Raw genomic sequence first — 21,178 nt, 5'->3', positions numbered from 1 at the left:
CGATCTTAATCTCTTTAAAGCTTGTAGTAAGCCTCTAAAGTTTTGAATCCTTGACAGCCTTGGTTCCTTCATAGGTTGTCTGGAGAATGGTCCATGCTTCCTTTGTGGTTTTAGTAGAGGATATCTTCTTGAATTCTTCATTCATGACTACACTAAATAAAGCATTCAATGCCCTGTTGTTGAAGTTTGTTGCCTTGATCTTAGCATCGTCTAGGTCGGCCGGTGCTTCCGTAGGCTTGGTCTAGCCTATCTCCACAGCTTGCCACACCTTTTCATCCAATGACTGCAAGAAAGCTCTTATGCGTACTTTCCAATATGCATAGTTAGTGCCATCAAATAAAGGAGGTATGATAAGAGACTGTCCTCTATCCATAATAAAACAGGGGTCAATGAATCACACATCAAAGATTAACGCCTAATCAAAGTGTGCCTGCTCTGATACCACTTGATAGGCCGAATGTATTGACCCCTTGTGATAAATTAACCAATTGATTTAACCAAGTTAATTAATTAATTCAATTAACATGCAAAATGCGTGGTAGCACAAACAAACCATCAATTAACTAAATGCAGCAAAAATTAAATGGATATGGTGATTTGTTTACAAATGAGGAAAACCTACATGACAAAAACTCCATCGGGTGATTTTAAGGTCACTAATCTTAAGAATTCACTATTATCACAACAAGCGGTTACAAGTAAAGGAATCCCAGTACCTTATACTAACTTACAGTTAAACTCTTATCCCAATACCCAATTAGACTTGTTTTGTAGTGACAATCTTTCATTTTCAATGCACAGCTCCTAATACTTTACTAACCAATAAATGCGCAGATCCCAGTACGCGACTTACACTACAAAAAAAACGACCTATAGCGGCGGGCCAAAAAACGCCGCTAAAGCCTAAAAACCGCCGCTAAAGGTCGAATGGACCTTTAGCGGCGGGTGCTATTGCGGCGGGGAAAAAAAGCGCCGCTATAGATTCAACTTTTAGCGGCGGTTTTGATCTATTGCGGCGGGCATAAACCCGCCGCCATATGGCATTCAAATTCGTATAAACTGACTTTTAGCGGCGGGATATACCCGCCGCTATTGTGTCCACCTTTAGCGGCGGGAGATATCCCGCCGCTATAGGCGATTCAGTAAAGCGGGCTAATTGCCCCTTTAGCGGCGGGTATGCCCGCCGCTATAGGGTTTATTTAAACTGCAAAATCTGAACTATTGCAGCGTTTTTCGACCGCCGCTATAGGCCTTTTTTTTTTTTTTTTTTTTTTTTTTTTTCCCTCAGTGGGCTTTAAAACTACCATTCTCACTGAAGATATTTTTTAAACCTGTGACAAATATATTGTTCAGAGCTATTTCAAACCTGTAACAGTTTTAGCTCTACTAACACATTACCACAATTGTAATTAATTAGCAACACTACAAATGTTTCCAAATTAACGTAATATTAATATAGAAGTATCAATTATCAAATACATATATAACGTTATCTATAACCACCATCATAAGCTTAACAAAAAAAGATGTGGTCCTTTTATCTATAACCACCATCATAAGCTTAACAAAAAAAGATGTGGTCCTTTGACTAAAGCAACCGCTATCCAACACTTGCAAAAAATGTGGTTGGTCTTCCGTAGTTCTTTGTACACAAAAAAGTTCTTGAACACCAAGATAAAATTTATAAACTACTTGGTTGATAGGATGCGGCTGACGATTTTTGGAGAGCTGGAGATTGTTGAGGCAAAGGAACATCCTACATACAAAATATGATAACTCAATAAGTATACATAAATGAAATAGGATGAGAAGAAAATATTACTAAGGCAAAAAATGGAAATAAGTTAAATGAAGACATTTATATGCACTCACAACAACAACGAAGTGCTTACAAAGAGAAAACATTGACTAAGTCTTTGTTAATATACCTGATTGCATTGGGAAGAACTTTGTTGCATTTGTTGAAACATGCGAGCCATTCTTTGCTCCATTCTTTGCTCCATTTCTTCAAATTGACTAAGTCTTTCCTTCATTTCGTCAAAACTTTCAAGTTTATCCTGCATAGTAGCCAAGGAAGCCTTCAGTTGTGCAACTTCATTGTCCCTTGCTTGACTTGAGTGTATTTCAATGTCTGTGAGAGCAGTCTTGCTACTTCGAGCACTTGGGCTTGGACCAAATCCTACCCCACGAATACGACCTTTGCGCTCCTTACCCATCACTTTGGCAAACACATCCTCTGTTGACCATACAATACTACCAGTTATCTCAGATGACTGCAAATGATTCGAAGAATCATCCAACAAATCCTTCATTTTGTCCTGATATTTGGGTTTGAACAAAACAGAAAAAGTTAGAAATCATATAGTTAAAATGACACTACAACATATATATACATATATATAGGATGAGACAAGCAACTACCAATATAAGAAAGATTATCCATACTGCTGGCAAGGAAATTAGTTATGAGTTTAATCAACAAATTGTGAGTTTCAAATTTTCACTTTGCTGCAAGAATTGGAAATGGGAAATGGGAAATGGAATGGATGAGTTGGTAATCATGCTAGGTGCACCCATTGACAAAGTGTGGACCATGGTTTCTCAAACTAAAAAGCTACCTGAATGGAAGCAAGCATTCAAACAATATTGGCTCATCATCACATAGTTATATTTATAGAATGGAAGCAAGCAATATTGGCTTAGATGGGTCTCTAAATTCATTAAAACTTGTAGATTATGGTGATGATTCAACATTGATTAACTGGTCTTTTGAGATAAACCTTATAGAAGGCACATGCAAGGACAGCATTATTGATTATCTAGGATTTCTGTATAAATCTAGCATTAACAAAATTGAAGTGCTATTGAAGCAGCATTCAAACAAGGTTGAGAAGTGTGATTTGTGTGGTCATCTCACCTATGTAATGAATTCCACATGTATATGTGTATGTTGTGGAAAAATGTCAACTTCAAAAATGTTGTCACCTGATGGAAACATTGGAATTACATCTTGTTATTTTGTATCTGGTTCTTCAAGAAATGTCTAGGCAATTCAAACCTAATCAATCGGAGGGAGTTACACCTTTCATGAAATCATTCTTTAAAAGAAAAAAAAGGAGGGTGTCATATTAATCCCATCATTTCAATCATGAAGGTGAAACATTGATAATAGTATATACTTACCCTTCTTTAATTCAATGACAAAAAAAAGATATTTATAATGGTACAGTAAAAACACATCTAGCAATAGCCATGACATAATTAGCTTTGAGCTTACTTCTCTCTTTATCATTCCAAAGCTAGGCACAAACTACTGGTCTACACTACTAAGAACCATCAAATTTTACCATCAATCATTAACAACAATTATCATTAATTGAATTCCTATTTTGTTTACCCCCCACTACAATGGAGAAATTACTCACCATCTTTGCTTTCACTACAGGATTAACTGCAGATCCATCTTTACGAGTATGTAGTATTGGATATAATACTGCACGCTCTACAGGACGTCCATCCGTTTTTGCCTACATTAAGAACAGCATATTTATATAGTGATAAATATCAGTTCCACATAAACTTTAGGAGAAGTGAAAATCATTTAGAAAATAGTAATAATACTTATTACCTTTTTTGCAGCGTGCACAGCAAAGCTACAAGAACCAGCAGTATGTAAGTCATCCTGTTTTGCACGACGCTCCTTATTCTTATCTGACTCTAACTACATTCAACAAAATTATATGTTTATATACAGTATGCTTTGAGTATCTAAAGCCACTTTTAGCTAAAGCCAAAATGCAAACAATATGAAGTGCATAAAATTAAGTATCATTCATTAAATAAAATCCAATATGTCAAAATCCAAAGCCACTTTTATCATAATCATGAGTTTTTCACATGAAATAAAAATTAAGTATCATTCATTAAATTCCAATATGTCATTTCAACTTTGCATAACATAAAACATTGAATAAAACAATGAATCTCTAGTCTACCTTTCATGTGCATAAAATATGATCTTCACACAGTACATTGTCAAGCTTCTTCATCACAAAGCAAGCATGGCAAACAAAATTAAATGCTTAATCATTTTTGTAAATACACTAAAACCAAACTGCAAATTTTTTTTGATAAGTAAAAAAAAAAAAAAAAATTGCAGTTAATATTGTTTGTCATGCTTGCTTTGTGATGAAGAAGCTTGACAATGGCTGTTATAGACCTTTCTTCTAGGATTTATGGATATTTTGCCAATATTCTGGTAAATATTTGGAATTCATAAAATTACATGTGATTGATAATGAATCATAAATTAACTTTTTTAATTGTTATGGGTTATATCTTCCATATACTAGTTGGACTTTAGATGGTTTTGATGTGGGTCGTGCCATCATATGCCAGATGACATGGTGGGCCGGACAACAAATGACTTTTGCATGAAAGCAACATGACTAATTTGTTAATCCAATTCATATTTCAATTATTTTACTTTTCTTAATTGAATTACAGATAAGATTTATGAGGGAGCTTGGTTGGTGGGTCCACCATCGACCTAAAAGATTTATGTTGATACTTAACTTTGTATTCAAGGCATTGACACCCTATACAGGCACTACAGAACATTGTAGCAAGTCACATGCACGTTCGAAAAAAGAAGAAGCCAAATATTGTTATGTTTATTTTTTATTTTTTTATTATTTAAAAAAAAAAAAAACAAATTCACCAAATTCTAAAATTTTATTTTTTCTAATGTTTATACATAATAATTATTTTATCAATTCTCAACGAGTTCAAATTACAAAAGAGTTTTTTTTAAACAAAATAACTAAAATAGTTATTAAATTTTTTGTGTGTATGTTTCCTTGATATAATATCTATATTATAATTATTCAAATAATTGAAATAAGATATAAAAAAATTGTTGTTTCTTCAAGTTGTTATTATTATTATTATGATTATGAACCAAGGTTGAGTAGAATAGAAAGAACCAAGTAACAACACCTATTGGCAAAACTGGTAGTTAATCTTCTAACCAAGCTAACCATAGTCACTTTAATGATTTTGTTATAAACTCTATCCTTATGTTTTCTCTTCACTTGACAATATTCACCAAATTATACTTTCCAAAAGAGAAAAGAGAAATAACCAAAGGTGAATTATGTGAAAACAATGGGTGTTAAAAAGGTGAGTTTTTTTATTATTATTTTTATTGTTTTGTATTAAAATGTGAGATTAAAAGAATTTTTAAAATATGACTAACGATAGGAATCTCCAATTTTATCAAATAGAAGAGAACGTAAAATTCATTTTTGAATAATACTTTTGAAGTTGCTGCAAGTCAGGCTTCATGAAACCCAAAAAATTTAGTATTACGTACATTGGATGGTAAAATACTAATGATAAAACAAAATATGGCAACACTCCAATTGTCTAGAAAATAATAATAAATTCAAGACCAAGCAAATAAAAAACGTTTCACAGAACATATATAATCTTTCATCATTATTTCAAAATGTAAATTGACCTTATTTCTAAGGCTAAACTAAATGAAGTATAGACTGTATAGTCATGTTGGGTCCAAATTTTTCAAAGAGTGTTATGCCATTATGTCCCATCTTCTTTTTATTTATTTATTTTTTCAATACAATCTACGTACTAGAACAGGAGTATAGACTGTTTGCCATGCTTGCTTTGTGATTAAGCATATAACAATGGTGAAGCCACAAAAGGAGTTTAGCATAAAACAACGACAAGCCATCTAATTCAGTACTAACAAACTATACACCATCAAAGAGCTTTGTTGAATTTTATCTTATGAAATATGAAACACAACTTCTCATATATACTAATTTCACCAAAAAGTCCACAAAAGTAACAAATCCTATGTTAAAGCAATCCAATATTATTCTCTCAATTTCTCAACAATCATTCTTGTTTTCATATGATCCATGATGGAAAAGAGAGAGAAAACAAACATACCACTGCATCATCGGTATACCAATGCTCAACAAGTATTTCCCAATCTTGTGTTATGCATCCCGGGGGTGTGTGGCTCTTTACGCATGCTTTGTTTCTTGAATGAGGAATATAATATTGTTTCTTCAACTTAGACTTATGATCCCTCCAAGACTTCCCAATTTTTTGCAAGGTAAATGTCTTCAAAGCCGCATATGCAATAGGATCAGCAGGGGCACTGTATTTTCGCTACAGTCAAAAAATTAAATTATCAAATTACAAATATTTTCATGCTAAAATGCTTATGTAAAACTTAGTACGAAATGTCATAATTATAAGTATTATAACTTCTTTAATACCTCTACAAGACGCCAACACTCTTCTTTAAATTCTTCTGCTACCTTCTTCCAATTAAGAAATCTTATCGGGCACATGTGAGGTTTCCGCGCAATCGTACCCAAGAAACCAGTGAAAGTCCTCGCCCCCTCATCAACTGGCTGATGCATACTATTTAGCGGCAACTCAATTTCTTCTTCATCGGGAAGATCCCAAATATCCAAGTACTTGCTTGGCCCACGAGTAACACGTACAGGAGGCTGCACATCTGAATTTTGAAGAATATAATATCAACCAATGTCAAACAACAAGGCATACAAAGCTAAGGATGAGTGTAAATATTCTATTAAACAAGTGGTCATTATATGCTAAAGAAAACAAAATATTAGAAACATGCTGAATTATACTTATACTACACTCATATTACTTGTATAGTACTCATATGTTTGCCTATATAAAGACACTTTTTTTTACATTTTTATTCATATCAATATACCAAGAATTCCTTCTTGAATCCAAACACAACATAAACATCATAACATCAAAAGTTTTGATGGGATTCAGTGTATTAGTATTGGGTATGCCAATCCTTTAGATTTATAAGACATGTTTCTTTCTGGCTACAGCCTACATGTCATGATTTAGACTAGTCCTGTGTACAAAAGTATTAGATCAAAGTTAAGTTTCAAAATGAATGGGGCCTTTTTGGGCAGGAATAGAAGAGACTAGTTATAGGCTTATAGGTATAACTCATTAATTAGTATGAAAATCAGGCAAATAAACTACAATTTAAGGGGCACTTACATTTTTTTTAAATTAAAATTGTTGATAGTGCATAATACAAATTAGGGTATTGTGTATAAGGGTTCACAACTTACATGCCCATATCTTGTGTATAAATGGTAAACTATTGAGTAAAAAGCCCATACCTTGTGTAAAAGCTTCATGTATTTCTTGATTCCCCACTTCATCCACATCTTGTGAAGAAGCTCTTTCCAATGTTACACTCTTGGAACGAGTGCGCAGCTTTGTCTTTCGTTTTCCCATTTCAAGAGTCAAAGTCTAAAATAAACAAGTATATAATTAGCATAATGACAATTAATGGTACAAGTAATTGCAATACTAAAACTTCTCATAAAGCAAATCTATATAAGACTACCCTTAAACAATGAAAATACAATATTTTCAACAAGAGCCCCAAATATTGAGCTTATTTCAGTAGCATATATCACAAATTTTAGCATCTAACAATTAGATTAGAGAACATAAAAGGGAAACTAAAGAAACAATTACACCATCGAAATACCCAAAATAAGATAAGGTTTCATAGATAAATTTTCATGCAATTTTACAAGCATAGAAACGAAGACCTAAAATATAATAAGTGATACAAAAGTATTAACTAGAGTCATCACCACTAAAGTCATCATAACTAGACTCATCATCACCACTGAAGTCTAAAATAAACAAGTATATAATTAGCACAATGACAATTAATGGTACAAGTAATTGCAACACTAAAACTTCTCATAAAGCAAATCTATATAAGATTACCCTTAAACAACGCAAATACAATATTTTCAACAAGAGTCCTAAATATCTCTCTTATTTCAGTAGCATATACCACAAATTTCAGCATCTAACAATCAAATTAAAGAACATAAAAGGGAAACTAAAGGCCAGATTACACCATCAAAATACCCAAAATAAGATAAAGTTTTATAGATAAATTTTCATGCAATTTCACAAGCATGGAAACCAAGACCTAAAATATAATGAGCGATACAAAAGTATTAACTAGAGTCATCACCACTAAAGTCATCATCACTAGATTCATCATCATTGGACTCATCATCAGTAGACTGATAAACATCATCACTAAGCTCTTCATCATCAATAAAATCTTGTTCAAGCAATTCATCCTCACTAATCAATGGTGTATCATAAATGGTTCCTTCTTCATTAACTCGAGCCCAAGCATGATTGTCATTTGCATCATCACATGCATCATCAGTAGTTACATTATAAGGGACATTCTCCATATATGTATCCACTTCTTCATCATCATCTACAACTTCAATACCAACATCAAACACCTCTCTAGGTTTTGTTTTGACCACCACCATCCAATCTTTATGTCTCACATCCTCCACGTAAAATACTTGCAAAGCTTGAGATGCTAATACATAAGGTTCGTCAATCAATCGATCACCCGTGTGTATCAATCTTGAAAAATTAACAAGGGGAAATCCAAAGTCATCTTTTTTGCATCCTCTCCCACTAATAACATCAGCCCATTGACATTTGAATAATACATATCGATACTTATCAGAATAGTTTAACTCAATAATATCGATTAGTACACCATAATAAGTAGCACCACCTTCAGTAACAACACAAACTCCACTATTTTGAGTTTTCCTAGCTGTCTCAGAATCTTTGGTGCGAAACTTCAAACCATTTAGGACATAACGCTTGAACCGTTTTGCTTCATTATCTGGATATCGAGAAAACCATCTAACTTTATCAGAGAGTTCCTTTCTCTCAGAGGCATCCCTTGACATCACCTATTATAGAGAAAGACTTTTATTATAAGTATACTATCTAAAGTGTTACGACCAAAAATAGTTCTATATATATATGCTTTACTTACATATTCCCTAAACCAACTGCAGAATTCCTCTATATGCTGCTTTTGAATAACATTATCACTCACATCAAAAGGCAAACCAGCCTTGATCTCCGCTATGTGTATACTGCGTAGACAAACATGTTAGTGTTAATCTAGAGTATTATATTGGAATGTAGTTAAAGGATACGCAAAGACATAACTTACTCGCGAAATGGGGTTATTTCTGCACAATTGAATAACACATAACGATGTGCTTGGATCCATGAATTTGAATCTAGTGTAATGCTTACCACCGCACCCATGGATTCCTCAACATTCCTTACAGGCCGATTGAATGCAGTTTCAACAGATTTAAAATAGCGTGAGCAGAATGTCAAACATTCCTCTGCTATATACCCTTCTGCAATGGAACCTTCTGGATAGGTTTTATTATGCACGTAAGATTTAAGTCTTGATAAGTACCTATTGGAAGACCCAAGATCAATAACGGAAAATTGGTAAGTTAAATAAAACCAAATAGACCAAGTTAATATATGTTACCTCTCAATAGGATACATCCAACGATAATGAACTGGGCCAGCAACTTTGGCTTCACTAGCCAAATGCATGACTAGATGCACCATCACTGTAAAGAAAGAGGGAGGGAATATCCTTTCCAACTCGCACAATGTCACTGCAATTCTCTTCTCTAGAGCCCCAAGTTCCTCCACATTTAGTACTTTAGAACATATCTCCCTAAAGAAACAAGATAAGTCAATTAAACTCCTACTCACTTCAGGGGGCAAAGATCCGCGTATTGCTATTGGAAAAAGTTGTTGCATTAAGATGTGATTATCGTGGCTCTTCAACCCACTAATTTTGCGTTCTTTAAGTTTAACGCAACGTGAGATGTTCGAAGAATATCCATCTGGCACTCTTACATCTTTCAAAACTTGCAAAAAACCATCTTTTTCACTAGCATTCATATGGTAGCAAGCATGTGGCATACGTGTCTGATCATTCCCAAACTTTTCCAAGTGAAGTCCACTTCTTATACCCATATCCTTTAAATCTTGACGTGCCTTCAAATTATCCTTTGTCTTGCCATCCAAGTTCAATAATGTACCAATTATATTATCGACTACATTCTTTTCAATGTGCATCACATCAAGATTGTGACGCAACATATGGTCCTCCCAATACGGCAAGGTAAAAAGTATACTTCTCTTCTTCCACACAGTTAATGATTCCTCCCCTCTTTTTCTTTTATTGGTCAAATTAACTTTTTTCTTCCCAAACACATGATCGGCTACAGCATCCGTTTGTAACATGATTTCCCCTCCGGATATTGTAATAGGAGCTGATCTCATATCAACATGCCCATCAAATGAGTTTTTTTGCTTACGAAATTTATGATCCCTATCCAAGAATCGCCTATGTTCAATGTAACTAAATTTCCTTCCATATCTTAACCAACGAGACTGATTATCATAGTTACAAGAGGGACATGCAAGAGAACCTTTGGTACTCCAACCCGAGATATCACCATATGCAGGAAAATCATTTATGGTCCATAATAGTGCAGCATGCATTTGAAAAGATTTTTTGGAAGACACATCAAACGTTTCTACTCCAACATCCCATAACTCTTTCAGTTCTTCTACTAGAGGTTGTAAGTACACATCTATATCATTCCCGGGTGAGGTTGGACCAGGAATCAATAATGATAACATAAAATAAGACTTTTTCATGCACATCCATGGAGGGAGATTGTATGGGATCAAAATGACAGGCCATGTACTATGAGTAGTACTCATATTTCCATACGGGTTAAATCCATCGGCTGCTAATCCAAGCCTTACATTACGAGGCTCGGATGAGAACTCTATGTACTTAGAGTCAAATGATTTCCAAGCCTTAGAATCAGCAGGATGTCTCATTAACCCGTCATTCACACGACCATTAGCATGCCACTTCATATGATTGGCTGTTTCAGGAGACATAAATAGTCGCTTCAATCTTGGCTTTAAGGGAAACCACCGTAGGATCTTTGCAGCTTTCTTTTTTCTTCTCTTAGAGGAAGCATTAGTGCTTTGTTGACCTTTAGACTCATCACTTTCCCATCTTGAAAGGTTACAGTTTGGACAAGTTTCAAGGTTGGCATTGTCCTTCCAGTATAAAATACAATCTTTAGGGCAAGCATGAATCTTTTCATAGCTCAAGCCCAGATCCTTAATAATCTTCTTAGCCTCATAACAATCTTTTGGCAATTTAGCATTTGAAGGAACAAAATCAATCAAAAATTGCAGCAACATGGTAAATGATTTGTTGGTCCAACCATTAAGACACTTCATGTGGTACAAATGCACAATGGCTGACAATTTGCTAAAATGCTTACAACCTTCATAACAAGGTTGATTAGCATCTTCAAGCAATTTCATAAACTGAACTGCATCTTCATTAGGACCTTCTGTGGGCTGGTGCACACTAGGGACTTCTTCCGTTGGCCCAGATGCCATATCTGTTATGGGAAACATGTCATGCAACATGTCACGAAGATCAGCATACTCTATCGGGTTTTCTTGGACATAACTATTAGGAATTTCAGTAGAAGTCTTTGCAGACGATGATTCCCCATTAAAAATCCAAGGATTATAACCCCTACAAATCCCTTTTGATACTAAGTGAGCTTGTACAACATCTATAGGCCACGAATTTGTATGCACACATTTTCTACACGGACATGAAATCGTTCCATCTGGATGTGCATGGTTAGATGCAAAATTCAAAAATTGTTGAACTCCATCTAAATATTCTTGCGACCTTCTATTGGTAATTTTCATCCAACTCTTATCCATTGCTATAAAGTAGTTTACAAAAAATACCTATCATGTGATGTCATGAAAACAAAAACCAAGAGTTAACACACATTTCATTTACACAATTTCACTTTAATTTAAGAAACAAATCATTTTTAATCATTCACTTTTAGCTATTTTCCTAATCAAACAATGAATTTAAATGCATAAGGAAGTTATCAATACATTTGGCAACTATAACATCGTTAGTAACAATATTCTTTAGGAAGAGCTCATCTCTTTAAATATGCAATTCTATTTTAGCGTTTCACATGTGTATGTCAAAAAGATAGAGAAAAGCCCTTAAAATGAATTAATCAAATAAAAACAACTCAACAACAATCATCTAATATTACACAAAACAACCAACACTCCCTCTTTGTTTAACTAGTAAATTAATTTTTTTTTCCTTCTTAAGAAAAAAGAAGAAGGTAGCATTGGTGCAAATCATATTGAATCAATTAAAGAAGAAAATTCTGATCGGATTTTCTACATTAACATTTGATGAGACCAAACTTCACATGCCCCAAGTTGAGAAGTTGAATTAAAGTAGTGTATCAGAAGATTCAGAACCATTTGGAGCATTGTAAAGGCTTGTGGGTCATGGAGTACTGGATGATAGCTAATGTTGCTTGGGTGTAATGTGTAGGCTGTTAACTAACAGAGAGGTGGACCAAGCAAAGAAAAGAACAAAAATGGCTGATTAAGAACATTATTTTAATGCCACTTTGTTATTGAAAAAAGAGAAAAAGGACAAGAGGTGGATTCATGTGGGAATTGCAGTTACTTACTGGCTTTCTATACTTTTATTCTATTCTTGTCACTGGCTATAATATATGTGTGAGAGAGAGAGAGAGAGAGAGCCTTTCTTTGTAAACAAAATAATGAAACCTAAACCACGCTTTTGGTTGTGGTGGTGAGTGGTGACAACCCAAGCCAAACACCCATAGTTCTCTCTCTCTCTCTCAAAGTGTTTATCACATTCCCTCCCACTGAAAAGAAAAAAAACCAATCAAAAAGAAGATGAAAAGGACTCTATATCATGCACTTTTCATGAATTACAACATGCCTTTAAGAACACAACACAACTTGCTTGAAAATCAAACATTTCAAATAATGAAAATCATTTTGAACATGAGGCATATATGGTTAAATACATGATTAAAGATACCAAAAAGTCTCTTGGAATGAGAGATCTAGAGTTCCTAAATATAAAAAAATTAATTAATTCTTAAGTGTCGATGGATAAAAAGTAATCATGTAGTGAATTTTATAAATGAAATTCTTATCCTCTAAATAAAAATGACAAAAGGGTGGCGAGGAGGTGCGTCCTTCAAAAACATGCTACATGAGTGGCAAATTTAATTGGCGACACCGCCCCCACCCCCCGAAGAAATAAAAAGAAAATTGACCGAGCCCAGCCCCAGCCCCAGCCACAGCCCAAGCATCATAACATTATTGCTACCTCATAATCCAGATCAGCAAGACTAGCTTATCTATGTCTTGTCTTGTGGACACCACCAGTCAGCTGTCCGGTCATGCTTGCCCCTTTCTCTCTCTCTCTCTCTCTCTCAGCGCCCAATACCAAAAAAAATGTATGTCACATGCATTAATTTATAAAGATGGGCATTTTTATTTATTTTTGGTATACACTGGCATACATAAGATAAAGTAACATACAACATACATATATACATACATACAAACATCATGGTGTACGTGAGCTATTTTGAATTGTGAAGTGAGGGGCAGAGTATTAGCGAGAACAAAGTACATATCAGAGTTTAATATTAGAAAATTGGGGAGAAAAAAAAAACAATATGCATATATATAGTTGGATTGATACATTCACAACATGAAAAAGTCCTTTTACCCTAAGCCAAATATACAAAATAATTGCTTTGAAATATGACATTCTTGGTAATGATTCATTGTTTGACAACAAAAGCAAACTAAAAAGACAGGATGCAGAAGAAAATCCATGGAACAGGGAATTCATCCTCACACAACCAGAAGCTTGCTTGGAAATAAATCCAAAGAATAGAACTCATGAACATCAATTATTGCCATGATTAATTGTTATCACTATGACTAAGATTATCATTATATTGATACTTCCTGTAATTATTCACTTCTATTAACAGTATTACTGGTATATATACTGATTAAATACAATCTTTTCAAACAAAAGGTACATTAAGGCAGCCAAAAGTGGCTCTAGCAAGCAATGTCTATCAATAGACAATTGGTTAACTAAAAACAGAATATTTCAAGTACTTTCCTTCTAATCAATCCCAATCTAACATCTCTGTCCTACATGTGATTAGTTAGAAGTATCTCAGATGTGATAATTTCTTTTAGAGGACTGAAAATCATGCTTGAATATGACTTAACTCAATGGTGAAAATAGACTACAAAGGCAGTTAGATTCAACAAAGTGAAGGTTAAAAAAAGCACCTTTGGTTCCTTCACGAAGTGACTTGGCAACACGAAAAGGGGTCTTCTTCAGACCCTCTCTATTAATATCCTCCCCTAAACCATGCAATAGAACTCTGACAGCATCTTCAATGGCTATAGTCTCTGGTCAATGGAACCTAGTTTCTCTAGAGTTCTCAAGCTCCAAATCCCCACAATCACCAATCCGAGGAAATAAAAACAACATATATCAATAGTTATATAGACATATGCACAAACAAATTCAATGTTACAATACCTTAAAAAATTGAAAGAAAAGTAGATAGAGAGAGAGAGAGAGATACCTGAACAAGACGAGAAGGTATTTTTGGGATTGTGAAGAAATTGGTCTGAGGCTGAACAAACTTTTTCTCTCACAGACAAACACACAGTAGCAGAAGCAAAGCAATCCCTTAAAGCAAACCAAAACCCCAAAGAATTTTGCGTCACTGTACACAATTTTGGGATTACATTTTGTCATACAATGTTAATAATGATATGAAGTTTCATTCTTCAATCTTCATGTTATTTTGCATTAGATTTTTTTTATTAATTGTTAACTATATTTCTCTACTCATATATAAAAAATCAAAAATTAAAAATTAAAATATAAAAATATTAAAAAAAGTGTCTGAAGCCGACATTATCAAGCAAGTTGTTATGCTTGTGATAATTTGTGTTGATGTGTCAAGTAATTTGGTACCTTTATAATAAAAAATTAAAACAAAAAATCTTTGGCCTAAAAGTTACATGCAAGCAGCTTAATCGGATTTAAATTGCATGTAACCACTATGATAAATATTTATTAATTAATTTAAAAATATAATAATGTGAGCCTTCATGATAGTCATGTGACATTTTTTAACTACATAGGTTGCTAGTGAATCGCTTGGTGTATAGTGATACACATTTTAATTATATAATATCATATTTTTATTATACAAAAATAGAAAACAATACAAAGCCTCCTATCATATAGAATACAAGGGAAAGTAATTGCATTCAGCTAACATATTCTCTAAAGAAATAGACACCCCTAACAAATATAAAAGTAGCTAGCAGCCACTATCAAGCAAGTGTTAATTAACCATGAGTTGGTATGAAAAAATTATTTTTTATGCAACATTTAACAGTAATTCAGCCTTTGACATACAAATACAGAACTTATAACAGATAACATAAAAGAAGCATTCAGGCATTAACCATGTTTATCAAGATTTGATTAGACCCATCAGCGCAACTAGGTGTTTTTAGGCACTGTACAACTCAGAAACAAAAAAAGTGAATCCTCAAAATAGGATTCTTAAGAAATGCAAACAGTTGAATTAAATATGTTGTAAACATGGATAAAAAATAAAAGAAATTTTGGTACATGCATTTTAAGTTCTAATTTAATGGCGTGAACAAATGTTTATAACCTGTGATATTGCCTCTTGTTCTTTACAGAGTTGCACTTGATCTTTAAGCTGCAAAATTAACCATAGCCATCAGACAAGCATACCAAGACAAGTGAAAGTATAAAAGGGGTGACAAGTCAGTGAATAGTTTCTAGCTAACTAACTGTAAAGCACATAGCTTCTAACTAATCAACAATTAAGCACATGACACAATCAATTAATAAGCAAGTGGCTCTAAACCCTCAATTACAAAGATGATACAAAACTTTACTAAATTCTCAAGTACATAGTATCTATTGATATTTCTGGAGCTATCAAAGTTCTCACCTGAAGAACCTCTTTATGAAATAGTGCACAGCATTACCTTTGTTTAATGTTTCTGCCAAAACTCCCAATTTCCTTTCTGATTCGTTTCCTAAAGCTCACTTTGATGGTTTCAATTTCTATTGTTGAGTCCCATGCTTCACTGCAGCTGAGGTATGTGTTCTATGGAGATGAGGGTATAGAGCTTATAGGTGATGAGAGTCCTGGTCCTAGGTTGAGGAGCTCAAAAGGGCTTAAATTGCCTTCTATGGGCTCAACAATTATGGGCTGCCCCTCCAGAATTGGGATTGCATGTAGGTTTTGCTAGTGGGTTTTAGTGACAAAGGTCGGGTGATAGTTGTTATTGTTGGTTCTTGGATCAGCTCTAATATGGGCTTCATTGGTTTGTGGATCAATTAAACTTGGCTCATGACTTGAACCCCCTAGTTCAAATCTGAATCTCCCGTGGTTGACCAGAAACTCCTCTTGGGAGAATAGTAGTTTGCATCCTGTAATAGGCTAGTGGTGATAGAACAGATTTGATGAGCACAGTGTACCCGCTTGGGACAAAAGTTTGGATTGCCAATGACAAATTTTGTTGTTGATTCTATCAACTACAGGGGTGAAGGCATTATTTGTTTTCCTAGTCCTAAGAAGAGGCATCCCTAAATATTTTCCTAAGTCTGTAACTATTGGCATTTGAAGATGAGTGGCAATGGTTTGTTGCATCTGTGTTGGTGTTTTCCTGGAAAAGAAGATTTTTTATTTTTCTTTACTACAAACCTGACCCAAGATGTTATAGAAGTTATGAAAAATATTTAGGAGAGTGTTGCAATCAGGAATGGTGGAATGAGAGAAAAGAAAAATGTCATCAGCAAATAAAACATGATTAAAGAGGATAGGATGTCTACCAACTCTAATAGTTTTTAGCTGTTTAGAATGAAGAGCTTGATCAAGAGTCAATGATAACTGATTTAGACAAAGGATAAATAAATAATTGCCATTCCATAAGATGCTTCTAAATTTTTTGGACAAATAAATGAAATGAGAAGACAACTTTTTTTCATAACTGCTTATTGATAATTCATTAGTTGGGGGAAGGGAGATTTGAATCCTCGATGTCTCCATTAGAAACACCTAGAGGTGCATAATAACAGTGGTGTCATTTCTCAACAAAAAAAAAAAAAAAAAGAAGGTGGTGTCACTAGCTAAGCCTACTTGAAAATGTCCTAACTCCAATCACAAGGGGTTGGACTAAGTTGATTCCTGACTCTTTTGTCCTCTCAAAGTAGGTCTCTTTTTTACTATCAAAGTAGGTTGTCAATGAAGTTTACTAATCAATAAAAGTGCCTCGTTCTATTCATTTGGTGTTGATAACATCTCCACCACCTCTACTCAATGGGCTTCCTGTTTGTTATTATCTATAGTCCACAATGAATAAGAAATGCAAGCCTACCACATTTCTGCTTAAAAGTAAAGTAAAGCCATTCTCAAAAAAAAGTAAAGTAATGCCATTTGGGCCACATGATTTATTCCAACATAAGACTTGAATTATCACTTTAAAGTGATAATTCCTTCCTTTATCTTCCTTTTCCACCATCACAAACGTTGGGTTTCAGAAAAGCAAGCTCTCTCCCTCACACAAACACAGTGCACCATTTAGTACTCCTTCAAATTTTAAAACAACAAATACACATATAGCATAAAATCCCAGCAAACAATCAGAAGCATAATCAATCATGGAAATTATTTTTATTTAAAACAACAACTTAAATCTCCACCACTTTGTGATATTCAATGAGAATCTCAAAACTCCACAAAGCCCTACAAAGAGTTTCTTTATGAAGAAAGCAAATTCACACGATCAACACAAACTTGAACCGCCAACAAGGAATTACCATTAAAAAGCTACAGACTATTCTGAATTAGAATACACACTAATACCCAAGAAGATCATCTTTAATGGCTGATACCCAATTGCATTTAACAAAAAAATAATAATAATAATAAAGCAAAACCAAACAAGACCGTGACTGAAACCCTAGAAACTCAAAAGTAAAAGTAAAAAAGAAGCAGTACTTTTAGGCGATCTCCATCAATAAAATTGGGTTTGTTTTGTTTTGTTCCCTACAAGCTTGCTAATAATAATGGAAAGGAATATTATAATTATTAAGAGATACGTACAACCGATGATGTTTCCAAGATGGGGGACATTGTTGACATAAGGCAAGGCGCTGGTGATGAGGATGTTCCGTTTACCCTTAATAGGAACCTCCACCGCCATTTTTACAGTTGCCTGCTTTTTTTTAATTCAATCTTCACAGAGTCAGCTATTTTTTTTTAATTTTTTTTTCAAGGAGAGCTATATTTGTATTGGTATTTTCATTCCTAGCCAAACCCCAAATCACCAAAATACACACATTCATCATCACACTTGCAATAACACCCATTAAATACCCAAAAGAAAACGCAAAAACAAAATCAAAATGCAGTGCAAACTTTGTGGTTGCAGAATCATAGAAGACCTAGATCTAGCGAATGAAATAGGAATATGCATATACCAAAATAACAATATTGAGTATATCTAACACACTATTAACCCACTACTATGAATTTATCGAACACACTCACAATCTCAAACACTCAGCAGCTGCAAAAACAAAAAACACAGAGACTCCAAACACAATTACATAACACAGATTCACAAATTCAAACTTAATTCACAATCACCCTCAGCCAAAAAAAAAAGAAAAAAAGAACCCACAATCAAAGATTCACAAACATTAAGGAGTGGAGAGAGAAAAAACACAGATTCACATATTCAAATTAAATATGAAAATCAATGTTAGGCTTTGAAGTTGAAGGAGAGAAAAAAAATACTTGAAGCATATGAGATGCGGGATGGGTCAGTCACTGCCGCAATGGGTTGATTAGCTGGTGTGAGACTTGTATGGGTGGCCGATGGCGGCGGCGGCGACGTGGTCTTAAAGTTTTCTCTTTTTCTTTTTTCCTGAATTAGGTTAAGTTGAAATGTTGGATTGGGCTTTCAATATTTTGTGCCCTCTCTTGCTCGTCCCTCTCTCTCTCTCACCGATTTCCCATGGGTGCGTCACAGTGCTTCGGCAGTCACTGTGGGTCACTTCGTCATGGTGGGTCTAGGTCGTGGGTCAAAGTTTGGTGGTGGATCGTATTTGGTGTTTGTGATGGTGGTTGTTTTGCGATTTGCGATTTGGTGATTTGGTGGCTAGGTTTTTGTTTTCTGATGGGTGTTTTGTGATGGTGGTGGCTAGTGGTAGGTTGATTTTGGGTTGGGGTTTACGGTGGTGGCAGGTGGGTGGGTGATGGTGCCTGGCGGTGACTGTGGGTTTGCTGTGGGTTGGGTTGGCTAGCGGTGACTGTGGGTTTACATGTTTTTGTTTGTCATTTGGTGGTTGGGGGTTGGGTGGTGGCTAGTGGTAGGTTGATTTTGGGTTGGGGTTTACGGTGGTGGCAGGTGAGTGGCTGATGGTGCCTGGTGGTGACTGTGGGTTGGGTTGGCTAGCGGTGACTGTGGGCTTACATGTTTTTGTTTGTGATTTAGTGGTTGGGGGTTGGGTGGTGGTGGTGATGGCCATGGTTGTGGGTGGTGGTGGCTGGGCTGTGGGTTTGTGGGTAGTGGTAGAGACGAAACAGGGAGGGGCTTCTCGAAGTGTCTGAGAGAGTGTGTGTCTGTGTGGGAGACGAGCTAAAAACGAAAAGGCGCTAAAACTGAAAAGGGGAAAAAAAAAACAGTGGGAAAATTTAGGTCTGGGGCGAAATGCAAGGGTCTATTGCGGCGGCCCATTGACCGCCGCTATATCCATCCTTTGGGCCGCTAAAACATACCTATTACGGCGGGCCATTGGCCCGCCGTAGTAGTACGCCGCAATAAGTAGAACTATTGCGGCGGGCCTGTTGGCCCGCCGCAATAGATCTCATGTGCAGCGGCGGGCCCAAAACCCGCCGCAATAGGCTACATGTAGCGGCGGGTTTCGCACCCGCCGCAATAGATACGCCGCAATAGGTCAGTTTTTTTGTAGTGTTAATCACCAACTTGAGAAAGATGTTGACTGGAAATTTCTTCAGTTCATCACACGATGAAGATTGCAAAGCTCCTTAGTCACAAAACCTTACGGTGTACAAACACAACAACTTCTTCAAAAGAAAGATGAACTAGGGAAAATTCTGTCTTTGATCAAAATTTGCATGAACAAAACTTTGCTTCACACTTACGCAACCTTTGATAGCCCTTAAAATAATCCTTATATATGTTTAGGGTTGTGAGAAAAGAAAGCCCAAACATATACACACGAATTGGATGAAAATCAGCTCTGAAAAACTGAATTCCATAAACCTCGACAGATAGGGTATCTATTTAGTTGTTGAGCATCGAGCTTTAGCAGCTTTTAAACCTCGATAGATACTAGCTGTTAAGCTAGCTGTCAAGTTTTAAAATCCAACACTTCTTCACTTGTTTCTTGGATAGATTTGCATGGTTTTAACACTAGAACTTGAAATCTTGTTCCTTGAAGCATTAAACACATCATAGATCTACCAAATTATAAGTAAAGTGCATTTTGTCAAAGGATTAGCTAATTCTAAAATGACATATGTTCCTAACATCAAATCACATATGTCCTAACAAGAATTTTTCCATAAGAACGAACCAGATGAGTTTAAATCCATTGATCACAAGAAATTTACTTTCAGCGTAAATGGTATTCATTAATTACAAAGAGACATTACCTAGATTTTAAAGTTTTCTAGGTTATGTGATCTTTGAATGTTTGTCATATATATTTATGTTGCATGCACTACATGTAAATCTTACCAAGATTTAAATATAATCCCAATATGGATGATCGTGATATTATATGCCTGAACATGTAAACTAATACAGTTCTCCCCCTCAAAAAAAAAAAAAAACAAAAAAAAAAAAACAGTTCTCAAATAAGAAAAAAGTCAAATCATCAAAAACTGTGTTAGTTTGCATGCATGCAATGTATGTGTTATATGGAAACTAAACTATGTTAGTTTGCATGCAATGGATGTGTTATGTGGAAACTAAATAGGATTTAGAATCATATATATCTGCGTACATTACCTTTTCCAAGTGATTTGGATGGCGCGGATTATCTCGAGATTGTGGATCATTTTGCTTCTCTTTTATCCAGGGGTCAATCCACTGAATTTTCACTTGAGCATTCGAGGTATTTGTGCTTGTGGTTTTGAGTAGAAGATTAGCACGT

General features: G+C 35.0%; 2 protein-coding genes across 5 annotated transcripts; both read right to left on the bottom strand.

The window, feature by feature from the left end:
• Positions 1-1,537: 1,537 nt before the first annotated feature.
• On the bottom strand, positions 1,538-6,282 carry LOC115961915. Its single transcript, XM_031080815.1, has 6 exons — positions 6,247-6,282; positions 5,977-6,201; positions 3,629-3,721; positions 3,426-3,527; positions 1,929-2,318; positions 1,538-1,756 (listed from the first exon to the last, which is right to left on the bottom strand). Exons 1-6 carry the CDS (start codon positions 6,280-6,282, stop codon positions 1,682-1,684), a joined length of 921 nt encoding a protein of 306 aa, XP_030936675.1. The 3' UTR covers positions 1,538-1,681.
• LOC115975061 lies at positions 6,189-19,435 on the bottom strand. Of its 4 annotated transcripts, XM_031095700.1 has the most exons (7): positions 9,461-10,322; positions 9,125-9,382; positions 8,942-9,044; positions 8,099-8,855; positions 7,218-7,350; positions 6,312-6,556; positions 6,189-6,201 (listed from the first exon to the last, which is right to left on the bottom strand). In XM_031095700.1, the coding sequence occupies exons 1-5, from the start codon at positions 10,267-10,269 to the stop codon at positions 7,337-7,339; spliced, it is 1,941 nt and encodes a 646-aa protein (XP_030951560.1). In that variant the 5' UTR covers positions 10,270-10,322; the 3' UTR covers positions 6,189-6,201; positions 6,312-6,556; positions 7,218-7,336. The 4 variants fall into 4 exon arrangements, 1 of the variants encoding a protein (XP_030951560.1); XR_004088065.1 differs by lacking the exons at positions 6,189-6,201; positions 8,099-8,855; positions 8,942-9,044; positions 9,125-9,382; positions 9,461-10,322 and adding exons at positions 14,215-14,374; positions 14,517-14,660; positions 15,630-15,677; positions 18,792-19,435 and having other exon boundaries at positions 6,318-6,556; XR_004088067.1 differs by lacking the exons at positions 6,189-6,201; positions 6,312-6,556; positions 7,218-7,350; ... (2 more) ...; positions 9,125-9,382; positions 9,461-10,322 and adding exons at positions 17,291-18,210; positions 18,792-19,435.
• Positions 19,436-21,178: the final 1,743 nt, after the last annotated feature.

This window comes from Quercus lobata, chromosome 2, assembly GCF_001633185.2.
Source record: "Quercus lobata isolate SW786 chromosome 2, ValleyOak3.0 Primary Assembly, whole genome shotgun sequence".
In the NCBI taxonomy this organism is placed as follows: domain Eukaryota; kingdom Viridiplantae; phylum Streptophyta; class Magnoliopsida; order Fagales; family Fagaceae; genus Quercus; species Quercus lobata.
Note: the sequence above shows the minus strand (reverse complement) of the source record. Positions and strands in the feature narration are given on the sequence as shown.

Coding starts and splice junctions, on each gene's coding strand:
- LOC115961915 (XM_031080815.1), bottom strand. CDS start 6,282: ATGACATTTCGTACTAAGTTTTACATAAGCATTTTA. Junction 3,528..3,628: donor CTGTGCACGCTGCAAAAAAG/GTAATAAGTATT, acceptor TTCTTAATGTAG/GCAAAAACGGATGGACGTCC. Junction 1,757..1,928: donor GTTCTTCCCAATGCAATCAG/GTATATTAACAA, acceptor TTTTGTATGTAG/GATGTTCCTTTGCCTCAACA.
- LOC115975061 (XM_031095700.1), bottom strand. CDS start 10,269: ATGAGATCAGCTCCTATTACAATATCCGGAGGGGAAATCATGTTACAA. Junction 9,383..9,460: donor TGGATGTATCCTATTGAGAG/GTAACATATATT, acceptor GTCTTCCAATAG/GTACTTATCAAGACTTAAAT. Junction 9,045..9,124: donor GAAATAACCCCATTTCGCGA/GTAAGTTATGTC, acceptor TTGTCTACGCAG/TATACACATAGCGGAGATCA.